Raw genomic sequence first — 20,032 nt, 5'->3', positions numbered from 1 at the left:
GGGAGTATGTTGCCCAGCCTGGTCTCAAATACTTGGGATCAACTGGTCTTCCTGCCTCAGCCTCCTGAGAAGCTGGACCCACAGGCATGTGCCACCCAGTCTGGGTTAAACCCCGTACACAGTGCCCAGTCCCAGCTATTTCATCACAGCCACACAAACAGACTAAGCCATTGACCTTTCCCGACCTACAAAAGAAGGGCCCGTCCATAGGATCCCAGTTACGTGGATGGTGCCCGGGTGTGTCCACCAGCTAGGCCAGGTGGCACCTCTGAGTCACAAGTTCTTTTTCTTAGTATATTTTTTATAACTCGATTTTGTTTATTTTTACGTGGTGCTGAGATAGAACGCAGTGCCTCACACGTGCTAGTCCGCGCTCTACCACTGGGCCACCACCAAAGTCGGAAGCTTGCTGAGTGAGGTCCACTTGTGCCCTCCACAGGCGCTCCAGTGGACGGAAGCACACTGCAGACACGAGCACCTTCTGAGCAAGACTGGTTTGTCCTGAGACGAGGGTCACCAAAGGAGCTGAAGGGATAGATCCCATCCCCAGCGCCCTCACCACTTAAAAACCACCCCCCTGGACAGTCCAACAATCCTGTCACGCTGGCCACAGCCCTCTGAATGCTGGACCTCTCTTGAAAGGGCCTTGTGGACCTGGAATGGCTCTGGATTTTCTTGCCCTGCTGTCCTTGGAACAAAGGCGAGGGAAAACTGCCGCCTGGCTGATCTCAGGATCGTTTGGTTCAGAGGCTGTGAACCTCCATTGTTTTGAACACTGAAGAGGGGAAGGCGAGTTCAGCTCGGAGTTTGCTTCCTTAGGAACCTGATAGTGGGAGGGCGGCACTTTCAACCTCAGGCAGTTTTAGATGGCTGGCTCCTTATCTTTGGGTCTCTTACAAAGCAGCTGGGCAGGGAGCCTCCCTGGACAGCGGGGCCCAGTACTACCTGAGCCAGGGGTGTCAAGGGATCCCCTTTGGCTGCGGTGGTCATTGGTTCACTGTGGCATGGCTCAACACCTCCTAGGGGTGGAAGCCCACTGCCAATCCAGAGAACGAGGAGGCTCACCAAGGAGTACTGGTGTGTACTTAGCAGAGGCCCACTCTGGGCGACCATGGCCTTAGCACAGCGGGCCGAGAGGACATGGAGCAATACCAGGTTACTGTCCCCAGGAGACCAGTACTGCATCTGGCCTCTCAGTCCCCTCCTTCGTGCCTAGGAAAGGAGGCGTGAATAGTTTGCATGTGTGGTGACAAGGCCCTGACGCTGGTGTGGCACTTGTCTTGGTGCAGGACACTGTTTAAAAGGTGCACATCCTGACCTAGTCTTTTCATCCCTTTCCCAGTCTTGCATCAGGAAGCCATTCTGGTGATAGCACATGCTCTGCGGACCCACATCGTCCTTCAGGTGGGCTGTCCCAAGGCCAAAACATGCATGGGGGTGGGGTGGTCTCACAAGTCGGTTGGGCCTTAAAACCTGAATTCATGCTCTCTAATCAGCTCTATCAGTAATATAAGTTAGTAAAGGTGAAAAAAAAAATCTACCCAGGTGAAACTCCTTGGCAGCCTCTCAATCCTCATCTTCACCTGACTGACCATCAGTCCTGCTGGCCCACATCCTCTGTGACACGAGGTCATTGATTTAGCACAAAGACCCCTGTAGTTCAGTGAGGAAAGGTGGCCGTATGCAACCATCCTGCTGGAGCAACTGACTTCCATGCAGGAAAAATCAATCTCACACCAAACACAGGAAATGACTGGAGGGCTGGGGGTGAATCTCAGCTGGTAGAGTGCCTACGTTGCATGCACGAGGCCCTGGGTTCAATCCCCAGCATGGCCAAAAAAAAAAAAAAAAAAAGACGAGGTAATCACAGACTTGAACATGGATAAAAAACATGAAGCTCATGAACAGAACATTAGCAGGAAGCTGGGAAGATAAAAATGACACAGGACACTGGGGGAACTGTGCGCAGTACACATCAACACAGGCTTCATCTCCACATGGACAAGGGCCCCAGAACGAGCCAGAAAAGCCAAATCACCCAACATGTTAAATGAGCAAGACTTGAAGAGGTTCATCTAATGACATGCAAATGGCTGACAGCATGACAAGGTGCAGTCTCACTGGTCACCAGGGATATGCAAATTAAAACTACCCACCAGTGCACCCCATCACAGTAGCTAAGAACATGGAGCGGCTCCCCCTCTCCTGCCTGGGTCAGCCGCCTTCCACTCCCCTGTACCTTACTCCAGCCTGAAGCGAGACACTCCTGCACAATCCCTCCTCCCCAAGCAAGACCCCAGCCAGGTCCTCCCATGGCCCATCTGGGTCCCGAAGTTCTGATGTTCTCCGACCTTTTCCAACAGTCTTCAGCACAGCGGAGCAGAGTGGAGCAAGCGCCTTGCTGTAGGCATCTGCACTAATGAGACTCGGCATCTAGTGAGGAGCTGCACAAATCGGCCTTTGATAAAGCCCATCCTTGAATCACAGTGAATCCCACTCAGTCGTGGCACATGTGCTGCGCTGCTCGTCTGTGACATCTGCTGCTGTGCCGTGGGTTCTATCAGTGCCAGGCTCACTCCAGATACAGGATTTCTGATTTAAAAGGCAGCCTGATTTGGGCAATGAGACATGAGTGCTGGGCCCTGGCTCTTTGTGGCCTCCATCAGCCACCTTGGTATTCGCCCAGGCTCTTCTGATCAGACACCACGACAGCACAAGACACCAGACTGTCTCCGCTGCTGTAAAACGAGATTCTAGTTCTTGGCATGCAGATTAACTGGGATGAAGACCCAAATCCAAAGAGGTCCCTCTCCCGTCTTGCTGCTTTATGTCAACTCTGACTCCCCTTGCCCATGGAGGGGTTTTGAGGGACAGTGATTCAACACCTATGCCTCACAGCTCAGTTCCAGATTTGCTATGTCCAGAGCCTTTGGAATTCTGCTGCCCCACAAAGGGCCTCTCCCAGCCCCCTTTCCAAGTTGCTCATGTGAACCAGCTGGCAGAAGCCTGTATTACAGTTCTGTTCACTATGATAAAATACCCAAGGCAGCTAACTTTAAAAAGAAAAAACATTTTACTTCTGTTTTGGAGGTTCAGGGCATGGTGCTGACATTGCTCAGTTCTCAACTTTAGCACATCCTGGTAGGTACGTGTGTGTGTGTAAGAACTTACACCGCCAAACAGGACGTCAGAGAAAAACTAGGCTCCCACAATCCCCTCAAAGGGCACACCCAATTACCCAAGGAATTCCCACCAGATACCATCCTCCCAAAGGTTTTACCACCTCCCAACAGTGCCACCCTGAGGACTAAGCCTTCAATCACAACAGGCACATGGGGGACACATAAACCATAGCAAGGCCCTTGCTATTTTCCCCTGCATTGTCAGCTGGAATATTCAAAGTGCTGACTTGCTCACCACTTTTGACATGTACCTAGGATGTTGCCATACCCTGATGGTGCTGGCAAGCCCGTGACTGCCAAACCCCTGGAGTCAAGAGGGAGCTGCTTGGAAAGCAGGCTGAACCTATTCAAGGTCTGTGCCTTCCTCATGGGTGGTGACAAATCCCTATGCACATGATACAAGCCCAAGAAGCCTCATTCCCAGAATAAAAAACCAAAATATATTCTCTCACAAAACTATGGAGAAATTGAAGAAATCAAGTTAGAAAACCTCAATGGGTAAATTGAAGGTTGGAAACCCTCTGCTGAGCACATCTCTGGGGAATTTACACAAACTGACTTCCCGCTTGGGAAACAGTGTACTCAAGTGGAACTTAAGAGTATCTGTGAAAGGGAGACTCCTACACAACACTTTGGTATACAAGACTCATCCCAAAGGACCACGCAATGGAAATTGTAAAACTCTTGTTCCCTCTGTTTTGAATTATGACTGTGTAAAGTAAATCATTTGTAGTTTTATTTCCTTTTGGCAAACCGGCAAGCCTGAACTGAGGAGTATAGAAGTGACTGCTCCATTTGCCTCTGGCATTAACTGTGCCAGCTTACACTGTTTGGCTGCACCTCACCAACTGACCAAGAACACAGCAGCAGCAGCAGCAACAGGTGTTCAGATGTCTGTGGGCAGTCTCTTCCAGATGTGCACTGGGGCAGGGGGAGGCAGATGGTAGGTGGGCCTCCTGTTTACTCTGAGTCATCTTTAACAACGTCTGAAAAAACTTTTTTTTAAAAAAAATATTCTTTTAGTTGTTGAAGGACCTTCATTTTATTTACTTATATGCGGTGCTGAGGATGGAACCCAGTGCTTCACACATGCCAGGCTCTACCACTGAGCCCCAGCCCCAGTCACTGAAAACATTTCTAATGGCATTTTCCATTTCCATTTTAAATAGATGTTTAAAATGGAGGAAAAGCCAATTCCAGGTAGTAATGAGGCATAAAGTACAATTTCTGCCACCTTGTCTCTTTCCAGTCAACTGAGGAAATAAGAATCTACACAACTTCAACCAAACATTAGACCAACTGAAACTCCTGTTCTGACATTCCAGGACACAGGGAGTACAGGGACAAGAACGTGACCCTACTTCACCGAGGGCTATCACTGCCCCTGCTCCCTGCCTACACCATGAAGAGCCAAAACTCAATTTCAACACAGACCAGACGTGAACAAAACAGGCCACATTCTTGACTTGCTCCATTTCCACACAAGAGCATGTGTGTGTTTTACCTGCCACTGTTTCAAAAAACGCACTGTTGCTCTTTTAAGTAAAACTGGAATACTCACGGATAAGAAAACGACATTGTCTTCTGGGCCCCCCAGAATGTGTGCTGCAAGGGTCTGGCTCTGGACTACTAAGGACAAAGACTCCACCGGCTTCACGGTCAAGCAGGAGAAATTCTGGGTCACTTAATAGGCACATAACTGGAGTTGACTTTTTCCTGCATGTACTTCTCACCTGGTATGTTTTATTTCATAAGCAAAATATAAAATATACTTTTATTTATACCCAAAGCAAGATATGGACATTAATCTTTACCTTGAGGATGGATCACTGGCAGATTTTTAAAGAAAATTTAAAGACGTTCCAAAAGAAAAAAGCTACACCAGGAATACTGTATCACTACAAATTTTATTCAGAAACCCATCTTTGTGTTTTTTTTTTGTTGTTTTTTAAAAAAAATTCCCATTATGAACTGGTTTGATCAATCAACTACAACACTTTCTAGCAGACATACGGTAAAAATGGCATGGCTCAGAATCGCCCAGATCTTTCACGATCTCTCGACCGCCTCCTGTCACGCTCCCGGCCCCCACCTCCTCCGCCGCCTCCACCGCCACGACCACGGTCTCTAGACCGAGAGCGCCGCTCCCGGGATCGGGACCTGGACCTGTGCCTGCAGTCAAGGGAAAGAACGCAGGTGTCAGCACCAACACTCCTGAGAACTCCGAGAGCCAAGAGCCCTGCACGGGGGTGAGGGGAGGGGGGGGAACGCCTCAGATGACAGTCTTGGGACAAAAATGTGCACCTTACAATCAATAAATATAACGTCATCCACCTCCTACGTCTTATAGGAACAACTCAAATGACCATGGGAAAGTATAATGATCCTGACCCGACTCTGACCAGGCCCTCCCCTCAGGCAACACTGGCTGCTGAGCCCATCGGGCCTATCTGGGTGGCGTGGGGGTGGGGGAGCGCAGGGTTCTTTTTCTCCACACTTCCTGGGGCTGGCATGACGAGGATCCCCACTACTCTATTTCTTGACATATGTTTAATGAGAGAGGGATGAGAACCCAACTAAGATCAGAACTCAACCTAACCAGAAATGTAACTCAGTCTATTTTCCCCTAACGACTTAACTTTCTCTGCTGGCGACATAAATGCTACACCCAATTCTGTCAGTAGTCCAAACAGAGGAGACCACTGACACCCCCACCAAGCAACCCCAAAACCAACGAAAAGGAACTCCAACGGGCATGCAGTATTTAAAAGAAGCTACAATACCTAACTAGAGAGCAAACTGCTGCACACACCGAATATCAATGGTTTCCCACTTAATGTTCCCTTGCTTGGTTACTAAGTTTTGATTTCCACTTGAGAAATAAGATCATGGATATTCTTCTCCCAAAAGCACATTTTACATTTAAACACACACATGATGCCTTTTAAAGGATAAAATGGAGACTGTTTAGTTTTGGGGGCAATTAGGTCCTGCAGTGCACATACTGTGGAGTACTCACTTCTTGCGACGGCGCCCATACAGCTCCCGCCGCAGCTCTCTGGAAATCGGCTTGAGATGCATGAAGTTGCAGAAGCCGCCTCGTGTGCACTCTCTGTGGGTCAAAGCCAGAAGCGCATCACACACTGAGCAGGCTGGAGTGCACTTAGCCCACGTGTGGCTTGACTACCTGTGGTCTGCCCTGTACTCACCCCATCTCATACTGGCGGCAGCAGGCTTCCCTGAAGTCGGTCACCGGAGAGAGCTCAGCATGGATTGGCTGTCCGTTAAACCAGCGGTTATTCAGGTCAATCACAGCCTTCTCCGCATCTTCTTCACGGCGAAACTGGAAAGATAAATGCTTGCCACTCACCTCTTGGGAACACATTTTCAATCATCGATCCCACTACATGTTACACACTGAAGCGAAACTTCTAACGTGGATGGATGGTGGCGTGGAACAACTGAGAAGCAAGCCAACTCTTGTTATTTTACAATTAATTTCATTATAGCCCAAGACCATTCCAAACGTGCTCATTTTCAAATTCAACTGGCTAAGAGCAAATGTGATTGTGTAGGCAATGTGTTTTTAATAAAAAGAAAAAAGAACAAGGTAACCTGCCCTAGTCAAAACAGCTCTAACCCACAACTATGTCCCTTGCCACAGTGAGGACAACCATGGTGCACCGTCCTTCCTCCCTGACAGATGCAGGCTGGCAGCCACCGGTATCAGCGCGATGGCTAGGAGTGCTGAGTCACCACATTAAAATTCTCAAGTGCCCACATTCATGATTTTAAGGTCACCGGCTCAGCCAGCCGACCAGCGCCCTACCTTGACATACACATTCCCCACGAGGTGGTCGCCCAGGTTGTCACAGACGTTCATCTCCTCCACCTCCCCGTACTTCTCCTCCATCTCCGTGAAAACCTCCTGAAGGGAGAACACAGTGGTGTGAGGACTGTGACGCGGTCGAGCCCAGCATCACTTCCTCATGTATGCTCAGGGCTGCGGGCAGGCCCGGTGAAGAGGCGCGCGGGCAGCCTGTGGTCTCACCTCAAAGAACTCGTCGTAATGCTCCTGCATCTCCACATCGCTCACGGCACCTGCAAACAAGAGAGGTCTCGCTGGTCAGAAGGCAGCCGCCCAGAGCCGTCTTTAAAACCCAACTGCTACAGGCCAGCGCTGCACGCTACAGGAGCACCGTGTGCCCGTGACTGAGAGCGTGCTGAGATTGTGAATGCCCGACAGTCTCAATTTTGGCTACTAAAATCACAACCAGTTTTAATCAGCATCAAAAGGGCCGCATTTTCAGAAAGTGTGAGGGAAAGGTTGATTCTCAAATTAAGTCTTTAAAATAAAAAAAAAAAATTTTTCTTCCTTTTAAGATTTAGAATAGAGGCCAAGTAAGCACACTACTTTTCCTTTATTAAAATGAAAGCGAAATCAGGGCAAATGATTAAGAGCTTATGTGCCTAACTAGTTTCTTCTACACATTGCCAGTCACAGAAGGCTAGAAAGTTCTTTCTGATGCGATTAAAACCCAAGCGATCAGAGACTCAGCAGGATCAATTACCAGGTACGGCTTCAGTATTTTGGATGCCCAAGAAGGGTAAAGTCATGATGCTTTTACTGAAGAAAGCATTTTCCTTTTAGACCCCCAAACTATTTTTATCAAGTTCACCCTTCACAATTCACATGCACTAAGTGAAATCACGTCCATGGCATGGATAATGTTGCAAATTTACATTCTATTCCCATCATCATTTTTGCTACCAAATTTTACTATTCTAGAATTCTAGAGTTCTTGCAATCTAAATTTGAGAAATCACAAAGCTGGCAATGAAGTCATGTTCCAAACAGTAGGTCAGGGCCAAAGGCCCAGCCGGCTTCCAGGCTGGGCTGGCTGGGTCTCCAATTGTTACCTTCCACAGGCCACACTCCTGGACGAGAGGTTAGCTGACAAACCTAGCTACCTCACTTGGTGCAGCCCAAGTGAGGGCATCTGTGACTGGGGTGTACGACTGCAGGCTGGCTGCCTTTGAGCTTAATCAAAACCCTTTTATTCTCAAAGGTAAGAGCTAACTTGTTTTTTCTGATTCTGAGAATGATTTAAGTGCTCTTTCTAAACTAACAAGGGCTGTGTTTTAGTTATTTTTGAATTTCCCAGAACTCAGTTTGCCCTAGAATCCAAAACTGAAGTAATGTGTTAGGCAACAACTATCATTTCTGACAGACTGCCACGGGAACCACAAAAGGCCCAACCCAGCTGTCAGAGGCACCTGGGCCCTGAGTGGAATTCAGAAAGCCAGAAGTCCATTCCAGGGGTGGAGGTTAACATTATTTACAGTTGATTTTCTTTTCCACGTCAGAAAGAACATGAAAAGGAAAAAAATATTTATATACTCAAAGTTTTAGCAGCTCTGAGAAATTTTTGTGGTGGCTTTTTGAACTACTGGCTATACTCATTTTGCTTAGAATTTTTTAGTCAGTCAAAATAACTTGAAAGGCAGAGATCAGTTCATACCAACCAAATGGAAACTATGTAAATGATCCAATATATTTTAAATAATACAAATTTGGAAAATAGTTTTCTTAGCAGAGTATCACTCAAAAACTGGGACTCATGTTTAACTTCAATCCCTGCACATGAAGCTGATTTTCCTACCTATGAAAGGGCAGAGCCAGTGATTTCATTTAGAACTGATTTTCTTTCTAAAACGCAGAATCAGAAATTTCATTTAATTTGTACAACCTGGACGGACCCCAGAATTGGAACATTTAGTAACAGCTAAACTTTCAGTGTATAGCATATGCAAAATAAAAGCACTCTGAATTGCAAGTAAAGACACGAAGAAAACTACTGCAACACCATGATCAGCGAAGCATACACAGTCCCCAGGTGAATCACCAGGGCACAGATTTATTACTGTTACTCAGTCATCTACTTCTCATTTATCTTCACCCCAGGGTTAACAAAAATTATTTAGTAAGTCCGTACTTAAACATTTCTCTCCACCTACTGATACCTTATTTCTTTAAAAAAGCAAACAACCCCAAAACAAAACACCAGGTATTTTAAACCAAGGATTACCAAGTAAATCTTGCTACCATCAGATTCAGGGAGAGAAATCTCTATAAGGTGAGTATGAGCACACAAAAACATTTAGCATTTCAGCAGGAAGTTTACAAGAAAATTCCACCCCACATGAAAAGGTGCACCAAGGCACCCCTACTTGGGGGGCCAGCTCCAGTGGGCAACGGCCCCCCACCCCTGGGACCATATGCTCAGGGCAGGTTACCCTAGAAATGGAGGGTTCAGGTTTAAGGGTGTACTCGATTTAGGACTATGGCTATCCAAAGACAGCTTTATTAATTTTTACCACTTTAAAAAAAACACTCCATAAATATTCAAAAGCCTAAATTTATATTTCCCAATACAGGAAGAAATTGTAATGTTTACTGAATGCCGGTTTAGACCTGCTTCCCCACCAAGTGCCCTCTACTTCCCAAAAGCAGCACTTAACTCCCAAGGTTGGAGATTTTATCTAGGCAAAGCAGGTGGCCCAAAACAGTGTCTTGCACCTATATCTGAATGGAGTACAGGTGTGGGAGGAAAACTCAGAGGTCCACACAAGCTGCAGACCTTCACTGGGTAATACAGAACAAGCTCTTGCAATTAAAAGCAAGTCCTCCAAAATGTAGTTTGAGTGAAAAGGCTAATGAGAAACAAAATCTAAAAAAATTCAAATCAATTTCTTTTTTGATAGTTCAGAAAGTGAGAAACGTTCAGATACTGCTGCTCTTAAGAAGGAAGAACAGAACTTGAACTCAATCCCAGAGATTCACCCGGGATGACAGTACAAGTGAGGAAGGAAGAGCAGCAGGTCCGAACTGTTTCAAAGGGCGCCCTTTCCAGTCACTGTTGCCCTGGCACAAAGGGCAGGAGTTCAGATCTCCAACAGCGGCTTCCACGGGACCAGTGGGACACGCTCCTGCCACCTCTAGTGAACGTGGTCCTCGACACTAGCACAGCAGACCAGATGGAGTGGGCACTGAGCTCTGACACGCAAGCCCAGGGAACCAGGGAAGGAACTTGTATGAACTTACAGCGCAAACCGTCAGCAGACTGGGAAGAGTTTTGAGGGTTACGGTAAATGTTCAAGAGGGCAATGGTCTGAAATACAAAACGCAACAACTTTATATTACGGAAAATTAAATGTAAACACTTAACCGGTTGCCTTTGGCGATCACTTCAGTTGAGAGTCAGTGCTGAAAAAAGAGGAGGTTATTTTCTTCAGAGGCAGAGATGTTCCCTTAGTTGGTGGCTGTCTTGATCTACCCTGACACTGCAGTGCAACAGAGATCTCATGAGATGCCAATACTGTACTTCTGTTTACAGAATGTAAAAATCTTCACTTTAAAATTCCAATCCAGGTAAGAATGCAAATAGCTTGTCAGGTGACTACCAGTGTCCTTAGATGTGACAGAAAGCTTAACAAACTGAGAAGGAAAAGTGCCACTATAAATGGGTGAAAAAATTGCTGAATTAGAGAAATACAATAATTACATGTCATGAAATCTCCACTTCCTAGAGGAAAAATTATAATGGTGAAATAGAACCCACACATATTGGGCAACTTACCTTATTGATTCCTCAACATTCCTAGCATTTTAAATTTTACAGAAAGAACTTAATAAAGGCCAGGGGTTCAGTCACTGTGAAGACCAATGACCGGCTATTAACGTTAAAACCCATTTCACATGGACGGACGCTCTCCAGACAGATGTCAGTCAATGGAAGAGGCCGCCAGTGACCCTTCCTAAGAGCGCCTCCTGAACATGGCCCATATCAAGTTCCGGCTGTGTGCGCCACGCTGTTCCAGCACTTGTCCTGTTTGCAACAGCTCTATGTCAGCAGCTCAGAGCCAACAGTATGTCTCAATTAAGAGTGGGCTCTTGAACACCATCGTTTTAAAAAAATTTCTCCAACTGTGGGACTTACAGTGTGAGCCGTCAGCCGTCTGTGCACTGTTTTGGGGATTACGATAGATGTTTTGAATCAAGATGGTCTGCGGGGAAAAAAAAATAAAAAGGGGAATTCTACTGGCTGCTGTGCATATATTAGACAATTGCAAAGAGACAATTTGTTTGCAAATGGCTAAACGTTTGTTGTTGTTTTTTCCCGCAAGTCAGACACTGTCTTGTGCAGAGTACACCAAAACCATCATATTATGAAAACAGAGTTTGAGCAGTGACTTGGGTCAAGTCAGCCAGCAACCAAGAAGAAACTGTAACTGTTGTTTTGTGGTCCCCATTATCAATAATAAATAATAAATGGTGCTTTAATACAAGATAAATAGAACACTAACATTTTCTTGTACTTCAAGTTAGCAGACACGAAGATGTCAAAAAACTCACATTATAATCATATTCCCCACACAAAATTATTTTTCTCAACCAAATGCATAACTCAACTTTATGCAGTACATCAAGTTCTCTGGTCTTAGCAAAACAGGCACACCAAGTTGTCATGGATACCTGACTCTTATTTACACTTTCTTGGTGGGATCTCTGTTTACATAATACAATAGTTAAAACATTTGCTCTTTTCCGATCCTTCTTTTAAGGAAAAAAATCCTTTTAGCCCTTGTGCTTTAAAACTGGATCAGGCAGACTTGAAACCTTACACTGTACCGTTCTTCTTAAAATCAAGTTGTCTGAAAAAACAAACCATGTTTGAGTTAGTAAGCTAATATATTACATGAATCTTGTCCACATCACTGTAAGAAGCTTACAAAGAAACCCACCCTGAATTATGCTAGAGATTTACAAGCTGAACCAACACACTGCATGATTTAGAAAAATAAATATTCAGTCTTAATAATAGGGGTGTGAAGAAAGCAGTTTTCAAGTATTTTACAGACCCAGTCAGTTCTACTCTGAGCTACCTTTGAAGAGGCATGGTACCACAGGAAGCTCCTTGGCAAGCCTGCGGCTGGAACCCACCTGGAGAAAGGGCTGAGCCCCAGAATGCACACCCTGAACCATGAGAATAAACAGCCACCTTCACTCAGGGCCCTGCACCCTCCCTACCCACCAGGGGCTACTGAGTCAATTCCTCTCGGGCCTTGGCGGTTTCCCAAAATTGGGTCTACTCAGTTTCCCACTGGTATCCCTGGGTGTGAGGACTGATGACAAGCTAAACAGAGCCTGACAACTCAATAACAAAACTCACTGCAGGGCTCCCTCAGGCAACCTGTCAGTGGCTGTCTGCTGCAAGAAACTTGGCATAAAGGGGTGAAGTGGTTCCATTAAAACTGGGGGCAACTAGGATTACTTCCAACTAACAAACCAAACCAACACAAGATACTGACCTCATACTGCTGACCCCATCAACTCTTAATGGAAGCACCACCATGTTCTAATCCACAATATTCAAATCAACTTCACATTTTATCTCCTGAGGAGATCCATGATTCGGAAAGAAAAAAATCAAGTGCTCTGGTTCAGTTAAAGGGCACTCTTACAGAAGAAAACAGCTGGATACCTGATTTGCCTGTAAGCACTTCCCCCAGAATCAAAAACGGGGTAGATGTCAAAGATGCTCAGTCATTGCACAATCTATAGCCACTGGTTTAGTTGGGAAGATTTAGCTAATAATTCAAATGAAAACACAATTACACAACAGAAAGCTTAAAGCAAGTTCTCTGATATTCTGAAATTCACTAAAAGAAATGGACATGTTCTGTTATTAAAGAGTAGATTTTTGTTATGTTAACCATGTAGTCATCAGGAATACTGCGTGGAAAAGGCATCATGCTCTTTCCTATTAAAAAATATTATGTAATAGCGCTTTCCCAGAGATTTAAAATACCAATATCTCTCTTCCAACTCACTTCTACCAACTGGCCGATTGTCTTAAACTCTTACAGAAGAACATGTCCAGTCTGTGAGGATAAACTGTGGACAGAAAGGTGTGTATTCAAGGATAAGTTCAGCAGCTTCTGAAAGATATGTACTACAGCTACCAAAGAGCCAGAGGTCCATGACACTTCCTACTCCTATTAGAAGTGCTTTCTCCTTTCAATCCATCAGTAAGTCCTTGTAGGGCACTGACCCTTGCCTTTTCTTCAATCTGCCAAAACCAAAAACTATCAAAAACAAAACAAACAGAAAAAAAAAACCATCACCACCAAAAAACCTACAATTTTGGATTGAACTGAACTCAGCTATGGACAAGGTATGCTTATCTTCTACTGTCAAGTTTCATCTTAATGTTTCCATGACATGGTGCCACTTGCTGCTTGCTCAACTTGGGGTATATAAGTGGGAACTTCTCTGGGGTACTAGAGGAATCCAGCAGCAAAGTGTGACAGGCCTGCTGACAGACAATCATGCCAGCATCCCTTGTCCAATGGCTCCATCACTCTACTGTCTGGAGAGAGCAAAGAGCAGAAAGCTCGCTCTGCATCCACCGCAGCCTGGAAAAGAGGTGCAGTCAAGGCTGGCATTTTCCTCACCAACACTACGTCTATTGGGGGAGAGGACAGCAGGGCAGTGAACATCAGTCACAGCCAACACAGAAACACTTATTTTTAAAAAGCTTCTCTACTAACAAGAATAAGAAGGGACCTCCCACAATGGGTGGTTCACCTGCTTCATTCTCATTTAAACAAAAGAATACATGAACACAAAATATAAAGTAAAACTAAAGACTTGCTTAATATGTGGAAATCATTAACTGCCTCTGAAAAATACAAGTTTTGGTAAATTTACATGAAAACAGAAAAGAAAAACAAACAAACCTGGCTAAAGGTCGGTTTATTGTGCAACCGAGAGCATCTGTCTCCATGACGACATGCTCCAATTTTGAAATAAAATGAGCAGTTGACTCTGCAAGGGAAAATAAGAGCTGATTATTTTACTGTGACAATAACGAAAGGGAGTTTCATTAACATGACATACACCATCCAACTACTTTCCTTTCACTTCACAAAAGCACAGGCAGATTTCTAGATAGCACCTTCCTCTTCCTTACAATATTTTAGGATCCCTTCCTTCCACTTTTAGTGTACACTTTTGCTCTTCTGGTTTTTCTTAATTAAACCAAGTATTTAGTCTAAACTGAATTAAACCCTATCTGTTCTATTTTTCCAAGATGAAATTCTCTCTGGAGGACACCAGCAGAGCGTAGGGAGGAGAGAAACTCTATCAGCTGCCTAGCTTGGAGAAGTTCCCCATGTCTGCAGGTCTCAGAGGCCATCTGAGAGCCAACCTGACACTGTTCAAAGAATCAGATACAACATGTATGTGCTTCATACACAGAGTTCACTAGTGCTATCATTAAGGAAAACAGAAAACAAATTTTAGCTTCTCTTAAAACTCATAACATCAGACAAAGAGGAAATTTTCAAAGAAGTCTGAAATAAACAGGGTACTGGAGGGATCTAGCATGTCTTAGAAACTACCTAAGATCACCTCTGTCTCTGCTGGAAATATGTTGATAATCCAGATCAAATCAAAACCAGCACTTGTGCACCAGCAATGCCAGGTGGTGTGGTGGATCCATACGAAAGAGTGAAAGTGCTACCCTGTAGATTCAATTTTTTAGCAAGGGACATGTGCTTAGGAAGTCAATCCAGAATCATGACTAATGGCCTTAACTTCAATGAAACACGGGCCATGAAGATTGATTAGCCATTATCAGACAGCAATAAAGATGGGAAAGTTTGTAAATTTATCAGGAAAGGATAATAATGATTGCATATAGTTCTCAAACTTGTAAGCAAGTCTTGCTTTAGATAACCTAACTTGATTACACAATAACATATTAAGAGTGTAGTGAAAATGAAGAGCTTACTTATAACAAATATCTCAGAATGGGCAAAATCAGATTGCTCCAACAATCAATATTCAATAATCCAATATAGGCAAAACAACCCTTGTTCCATACTTCCAGTAATGAGTCTTCATTTCAGCCACTTACTTAGAGCTTAGTAAATCAATCAGAACTTTTTTTTTTTTTTTTTTTTTGGGATAACTTTAGTGATTTGCTTATTAAAACACCGAAACGAAGATGATTTATTACCACAAACAAACCACTAGAAAGGCTAATTTATGCTTGGAGCTAGAAAATGGCTATAATTTAACATGCACAGTTACATATATATTTTGTAAATTGGTAGAATCTCACATCTTACTTCTAGCTTAAACTAAAAAAGAAAAAAAAGTTAACAGTAACCAAGGTCTTCATTTTTTAGGAGTTGATCTTGTTTCCTGGAAGCTAAGCCCCACACAACTCCTGAAATGAGAACACAAGTGACCTAGATAATCAACTTTCTTAATTAGAATCACGACACGTGTGGCTCTGCCTTAATAGGCCAAGATATGCCTAAAGCAGGAATGTAAAACTGTTACTGGAGTAACAAGCCCTTTAGAGTGGTGTGGTCAAATAGTGAAGAAACTACCCAAGACAGCCTTTTACAAGACAGTGACAGTACCAGAAAAATACACACGAAAGCGAGAACTGATGTCCCCGATCCTGCATGCATAAGGCCTGCAGCCTACAGAGACACCTACCCACACCACAGACATGTTAGGCCTGCTTCCCAAGCCACCTACCCTGTGACCTCACAGCATTTAGGGTACAGACTCTTCCACAGGGTTTCAAATATCTTAATGTATTTTACTTTATTTAATCTTGACAGACACACACTTCCTCCCACCCTAAGGACAAGACCCAAATTTTAGGTATCTTGGAGTTCCCAGCTATGTCTCATAGCTGATACCCAATGTACGCTTCTCCAGTGACTATGACTGCTGATTTTGGCATGAGATTTCTAGAAAGAAATACATCCCCTCTCCCAGACAACACAGGAGATTCTATCCTGTGTAAAGAAGACATTTGACAGGGCAGCCTCCAGCCTGGAAAACAGAAACATTTCAACAGTGTTTGAAAAAGTGGCATCAAAAATATTATCTATGACAAATTTAGGGGCTTACCATTAAAAACAGATGTTTGCATAAGCTTTGAATGGCGCTCAAGAATGCCAAGACGGTTACCACTTACTGGGAGTAGGTTACGCCAGACGCTTAGGCTTTAGGTTTTCAAAGTAGGAATTATCCTTCAAAGCGTCTGAAGTCATTCTCTTTACCCTAAACTTCAGCCAACACACTGGAAATGAATACGTGCCAACGCGGCAATTAAACACAATCGAAATTAAACTTCTCACTTTTTACCTAATAACTGATGAGGGAAGGCATGCAACCTTTACAGAAAGGGGAAAAAAACCCCAAAGAGCCCGAAGCCCCCAACACCCTCTGCCCGAGTCCAGGCCAACTCCGAGCGCTCCTACGGCGGGGTCCGTCGGTCGCCGCGGCGCAGCTAATCCGCAGTCCGGCGACGCTTTCCCACTCGAGGGTCCGCGCCGCCCGCCCGCCATGGTGGGGCGGGCAGGAGGCGGGCTCCGCGGACCTGCCCCGACCACCGCGGCCCCGGGCGACCCGGCGACCGGACGCTGGCGAGGCTGGGGCCGGGGCCGGCGCGCCGCAGGCTGGAAGTTGGAGGAAGCGAGTCGGCGCCGGCCGGGTCCGGCCCCGTCGGCGGCCAGGGCGGGCGGGAGCCGGGCGTCCAGGCCGCGGCGCGCCCCACCCGCCCGCTGCGCGGTCCACGAGGCGGCGGCCCAGGCGCGCGAGGCCGGAAGGCCGCGCTCCCGCCCGCCGCGCCCTGCCCGCCGCCCGGCCCCGCGCCCTACCCGCGCCCTGCCCGCGCCCAGCCCGAGCGCGGAGGGCGGCCCTCACTCACTTGTCTTTCTCGGTGCCGAAAATGGAGGCCAGGTACTCCGCCATTTCCCACCCGCCGCCGCCGACACGGCTGCCGACGCCGTCGACCCTGCCGACGCCCGCGGGAGACGTCACCGGACGCGACGACGCTCCCGCCCGACGTGGCGGCGCTGCCCAATCGGAGGAGGCGCTGCCCGTACGTGGGCGGGGCCCGGCGCAGGCGCAGACTTTGACTCTCGCCCCTGGCGCCCGCGCGCCCCCTGCCGGCGCCCTGCGCCCCTCACGCCCGCGCTCTGTTTGGGCCGGGCCTGCGCGCCGCGCCGCGTTACCCGCGCTGGGCGGCTTCTGCAAAAGTCGCTTCCGGCTTGGAGCGCCGTGCTCAGCTCGCCTTCCGCTTCCCGGAGCGGGCCCGCCGTCCGTCCTCGCCCCACACCCTGCACTCCTGCGGGCTGGAACCCCGGCCCTGCCCCACTCTCCTCACTCCCGTGGCAGGACCCCCAGCCCTCTGCCCTGCCCTTCACTCTCGCCAGGTGGGCACCCAGACCCCACTCTTGCTGGGTGTGGCTGGAAGACCAGTGACCTGCCTCTGGGACACCTTTTCAGACCCCCAGGGCCGAGGTTGGAACCCTTCAGTCGGAGGGATTCTGTCCCTCCTTTCTGTACTTTAACGCCTGATTTCCAGTCACCGTCCCATCTACAAGTCACCTAATTTCCAGGCCTTCTTCCTTCTGTCACTGAGGCGTAAGAGAGCCTGGCTGTGGGGCCAGACATGGGTCAACTGGGTTTACTGATCTTGCCTGTGAGGGCAGAGTATAACACAGCCGCCCCCAGCCCAGGGAAGGGCTACTCCGGCAAAGTGCACACCTCTCAGAAGAGCAGTGGCCCAGAGGTGAGGGCAGAGAAGTGAAAGGCAGATGCCAGTCCAACAGGTGGTGGTATCCAGTGGGGGTAGCAGCAGGACACCGTGTAGGAAGGAGGACTCCAGGGGAGCTGGAAGCTGGCGTGGGGGTCTCTGGTGGAGTCCCTGGAAGAAGGCAGGGTCAGATCTGTGCATGGGAACTGAACTGAAATAGAAGTCTCCCATAGGAGGTAATCTGGTTACTAGACCAGGGCCACCAGCACCATCTACCCATTTGTCTGTCCTTCCCTCCCTTCATCTGTCCATCCATCTAATTGTCCCTCCCACCCACCTGTCTGTCCACCCATTCATTTGTCTGTCTTTCCAGCCACCCATCTGGCCTTGAATCTGTCCATATGACATTTGGGGTCTGTTATGACAGATCCAATGGCAGGTGCACAGATACCCTGAGAAGACAGATCTAGACAGATCTGCTGGACACCTCGAACTCAACTTGGCTCTCCCTGATTTCATTTTCTTCTCCTCCCACTGCCAGACCTTCTCCTCCAGCGTCTAACCCTTCAGCTGGCCGGGCTATCTGGCTCTCACAGCCACCTCTGCCCCCACTGTCCTCTGGGGTGTTCCTCCATACACCTGGGACACAACAGCAGTGGCTGCACTGTTTCGCCCCTTTCCAGGTGACAGTCTGTTTAGCTAATGGAAGATTGGGGAGAATACAGATCTGATGCCGTACTTCCTGCTGGGAGCCCTAATGGCTCCCATCCCTGAGCACGCAGGCCCTGTTGCCCATTTTTCTGTGCTGTTCACCTGCACATCTTGTTTATACTGCCTGCCTCTTTTCAACAAGACCTTTGGCCTGAGGTCTCCCTGGGAACCTCTCAGGCCAGTGACTCATTTTGGGTTCTCACGTCCTTCCGTGCTTACTTGCAGGAGTTAAGCTTGCTTTGCCCCATCCAGCTCTGTGTCCTGGCTGTGATCTTCCCTGTTGGGGCGGGGGTATGGGGTGGGGGTCAGACTGCACCTGCCTGGGTGTTTCTATATGGGCACACAAACAGGTGTATCCTAACTACAGCCCTCTGTCAGGGGTGAACAGAGCCTGCTACCATTAACACCTCTCTCCCCCTGGACTGTGGACTGTGTGTGCTTGAGGACCCCGGTCTTTTTATTCTGATTCCTGGTAGAACAGGTATATGGACCCTCTCTGCATTCCAAAATAAAGAAAACTCTGGAAGCAGAAAGTTGCCGCCCTGCCGTAATTTGATTCCAAATTCAGTGTTGCTGCAAATCTGACCTGCCATAAGGTGTTTGGTAGCATCCCGTGCCTTTGCTGTGTTTTAGTATGACAGTGTATTTAAATATGCATGTTTTAATGAGAAAAAGCCCTTACTCCCCTTTTTGTGATTTTAATTCCACTTTGAGTACTTAGAAGAGCTCAGTGCACCCCATTGCGCACTGTGAGCAGGACACATAGAAGCACTGTCCTTCCAGTGGGGCAGAAGGTGGCAGTGCAGTTGGGAAGCCCCTCAGACTTAGGAAATGAGAGGACAAGCAGTTGAGGCTCACTGCAACGCTGATGACCGAGAACCACGGAAACAGAACCCTGTGTGTAAGGGGCTTTGCCAGGTGTGGACTGGGCGGAGCTGGCGATGGAGAGGGCACATGCACTAGGGAGGGGTTGGTCCTGCAGGAGGAGCAGGCTCTAAAGGTGGGCATGAATATTCAAGAAGCGCTCAGGTGTGAAACAGTCTGCATAGCCAAGTCACCCAGAAGCTTCTCATCAGGGAGCAGCTGAAAAGTTCACAGATGGATTTCCTGAAATCCTGTCCCAGGAAAACTGTAGTTGAACGAGTGCCCGGAGCTGAGGAGGCAGTTTGGATGCGTTTCCAGGAAGGCAGACCTGCTGGTGAGGGAGCTGTGGGTGGGCAACGTGCTTTCCCTGTGATGCAGATGGACACCTGCGGGGAACCTGAGAACTGCCTGCCTGGCCCCGCCATGCCATCCCTGCGTCAGTACCGGTCAGTGCAGATGAGCTGGCCTGGGAGCAGAACAGCCATCGTGACTCCTGCACGGCCGTTCCACAGGCCCTCCTGGACGGCCTTCAAATGGTCGTGTTTCTGGCACGTACTTCTCATTTGTGAAGGAGTTTTATACTCCGTGAGTGCTTTTTTGAGGGTGGGGTTCCTGCCATTAACGGAGACCTGGGCTTCCCAC

The 20,032-nt window shown here is 47.4% G+C and overlaps 1 protein-coding gene across 4 annotated transcripts; it reads right to left on the bottom strand.

The window, feature by feature from the left end:
* Positions 1 to 5,070: 5,070 nt before the first annotated feature.
* U2AF1 (U2 small nuclear RNA auxiliary factor 1) lies at positions 5,071 to 17,142 on the bottom strand. Of its 4 annotated transcripts, none has more exons than XM_079156312.1 (8): positions 16,985 to 17,142; positions 13,986 to 14,073; positions 11,183 to 11,249; positions 7,234 to 7,283; positions 7,012 to 7,110; positions 6,392 to 6,525; positions 6,202 to 6,294; positions 5,071 to 5,354 (listed from the first exon to the last, which is right to left on the bottom strand). In XM_079156312.1, the coding sequence occupies exons 1-8, from the start codon at positions 17,026 to 17,028 to the stop codon at positions 5,213 to 5,215; spliced, it is 717 nt and encodes a 238-aa protein (XP_079012438.1). In that variant the 5' UTR covers positions 17,029 to 17,142; the 3' UTR covers positions 5,071 to 5,212. The 4 variants fall into 4 exon arrangements, with proteins under 4 accessions (XP_079012438.1, XP_079012437.1, XP_079012439.1 ...); XM_079156311.1 differs by lacking the exon at positions 11,183 to 11,249 and adding an exon at positions 10,288 to 10,354; XM_079156313.1 differs by lacking the exons at positions 13,986 to 14,073; positions 16,985 to 17,142 and adding an exon at positions 10,288 to 10,354 and having other exon boundaries at positions 11,183 to 11,206.
* Between the last annotated feature and the right edge of the window lie 2,890 nt (positions 17,143 to 20,032).

This window comes from Sciurus vulgaris, assembly GCF_902686455.1.
Source record: "Sciurus vulgaris genome assembly, chromosome: 10".
Lineage (NCBI taxonomy): Eukaryota > Metazoa > Chordata > Mammalia > Rodentia > Sciuridae > Sciurus > Sciurus vulgaris.
Note: the sequence above shows the minus strand (reverse complement) of the source record. Positions and strands in the feature narration are given on the sequence as shown.

Excerpts from the sequence above, each read along its gene's own strand:
- U2AF1 (XM_079156312.1), bottom strand. The coding sequence starts at position 17,028 with ATGGCGGAGTACCTGGCCTCCATTTTCGGCACCGAGAAAGACAA. Across the intron at positions 7,111-7,233 it reads ATTACGACGAGTTCTTTGAG|GAGGTTTTCACGGAGATGGA; the intron begins GTGAGACCACAG and ends TTCTCCCTTCAG. Across the intron at positions 6,295-6,391 it reads TGCCGCCAGTATGAGATGGG|AGAGTGCACACGAGGCGGCT; the intron begins GTGAGTACAGGG and ends TTTGACCCACAG.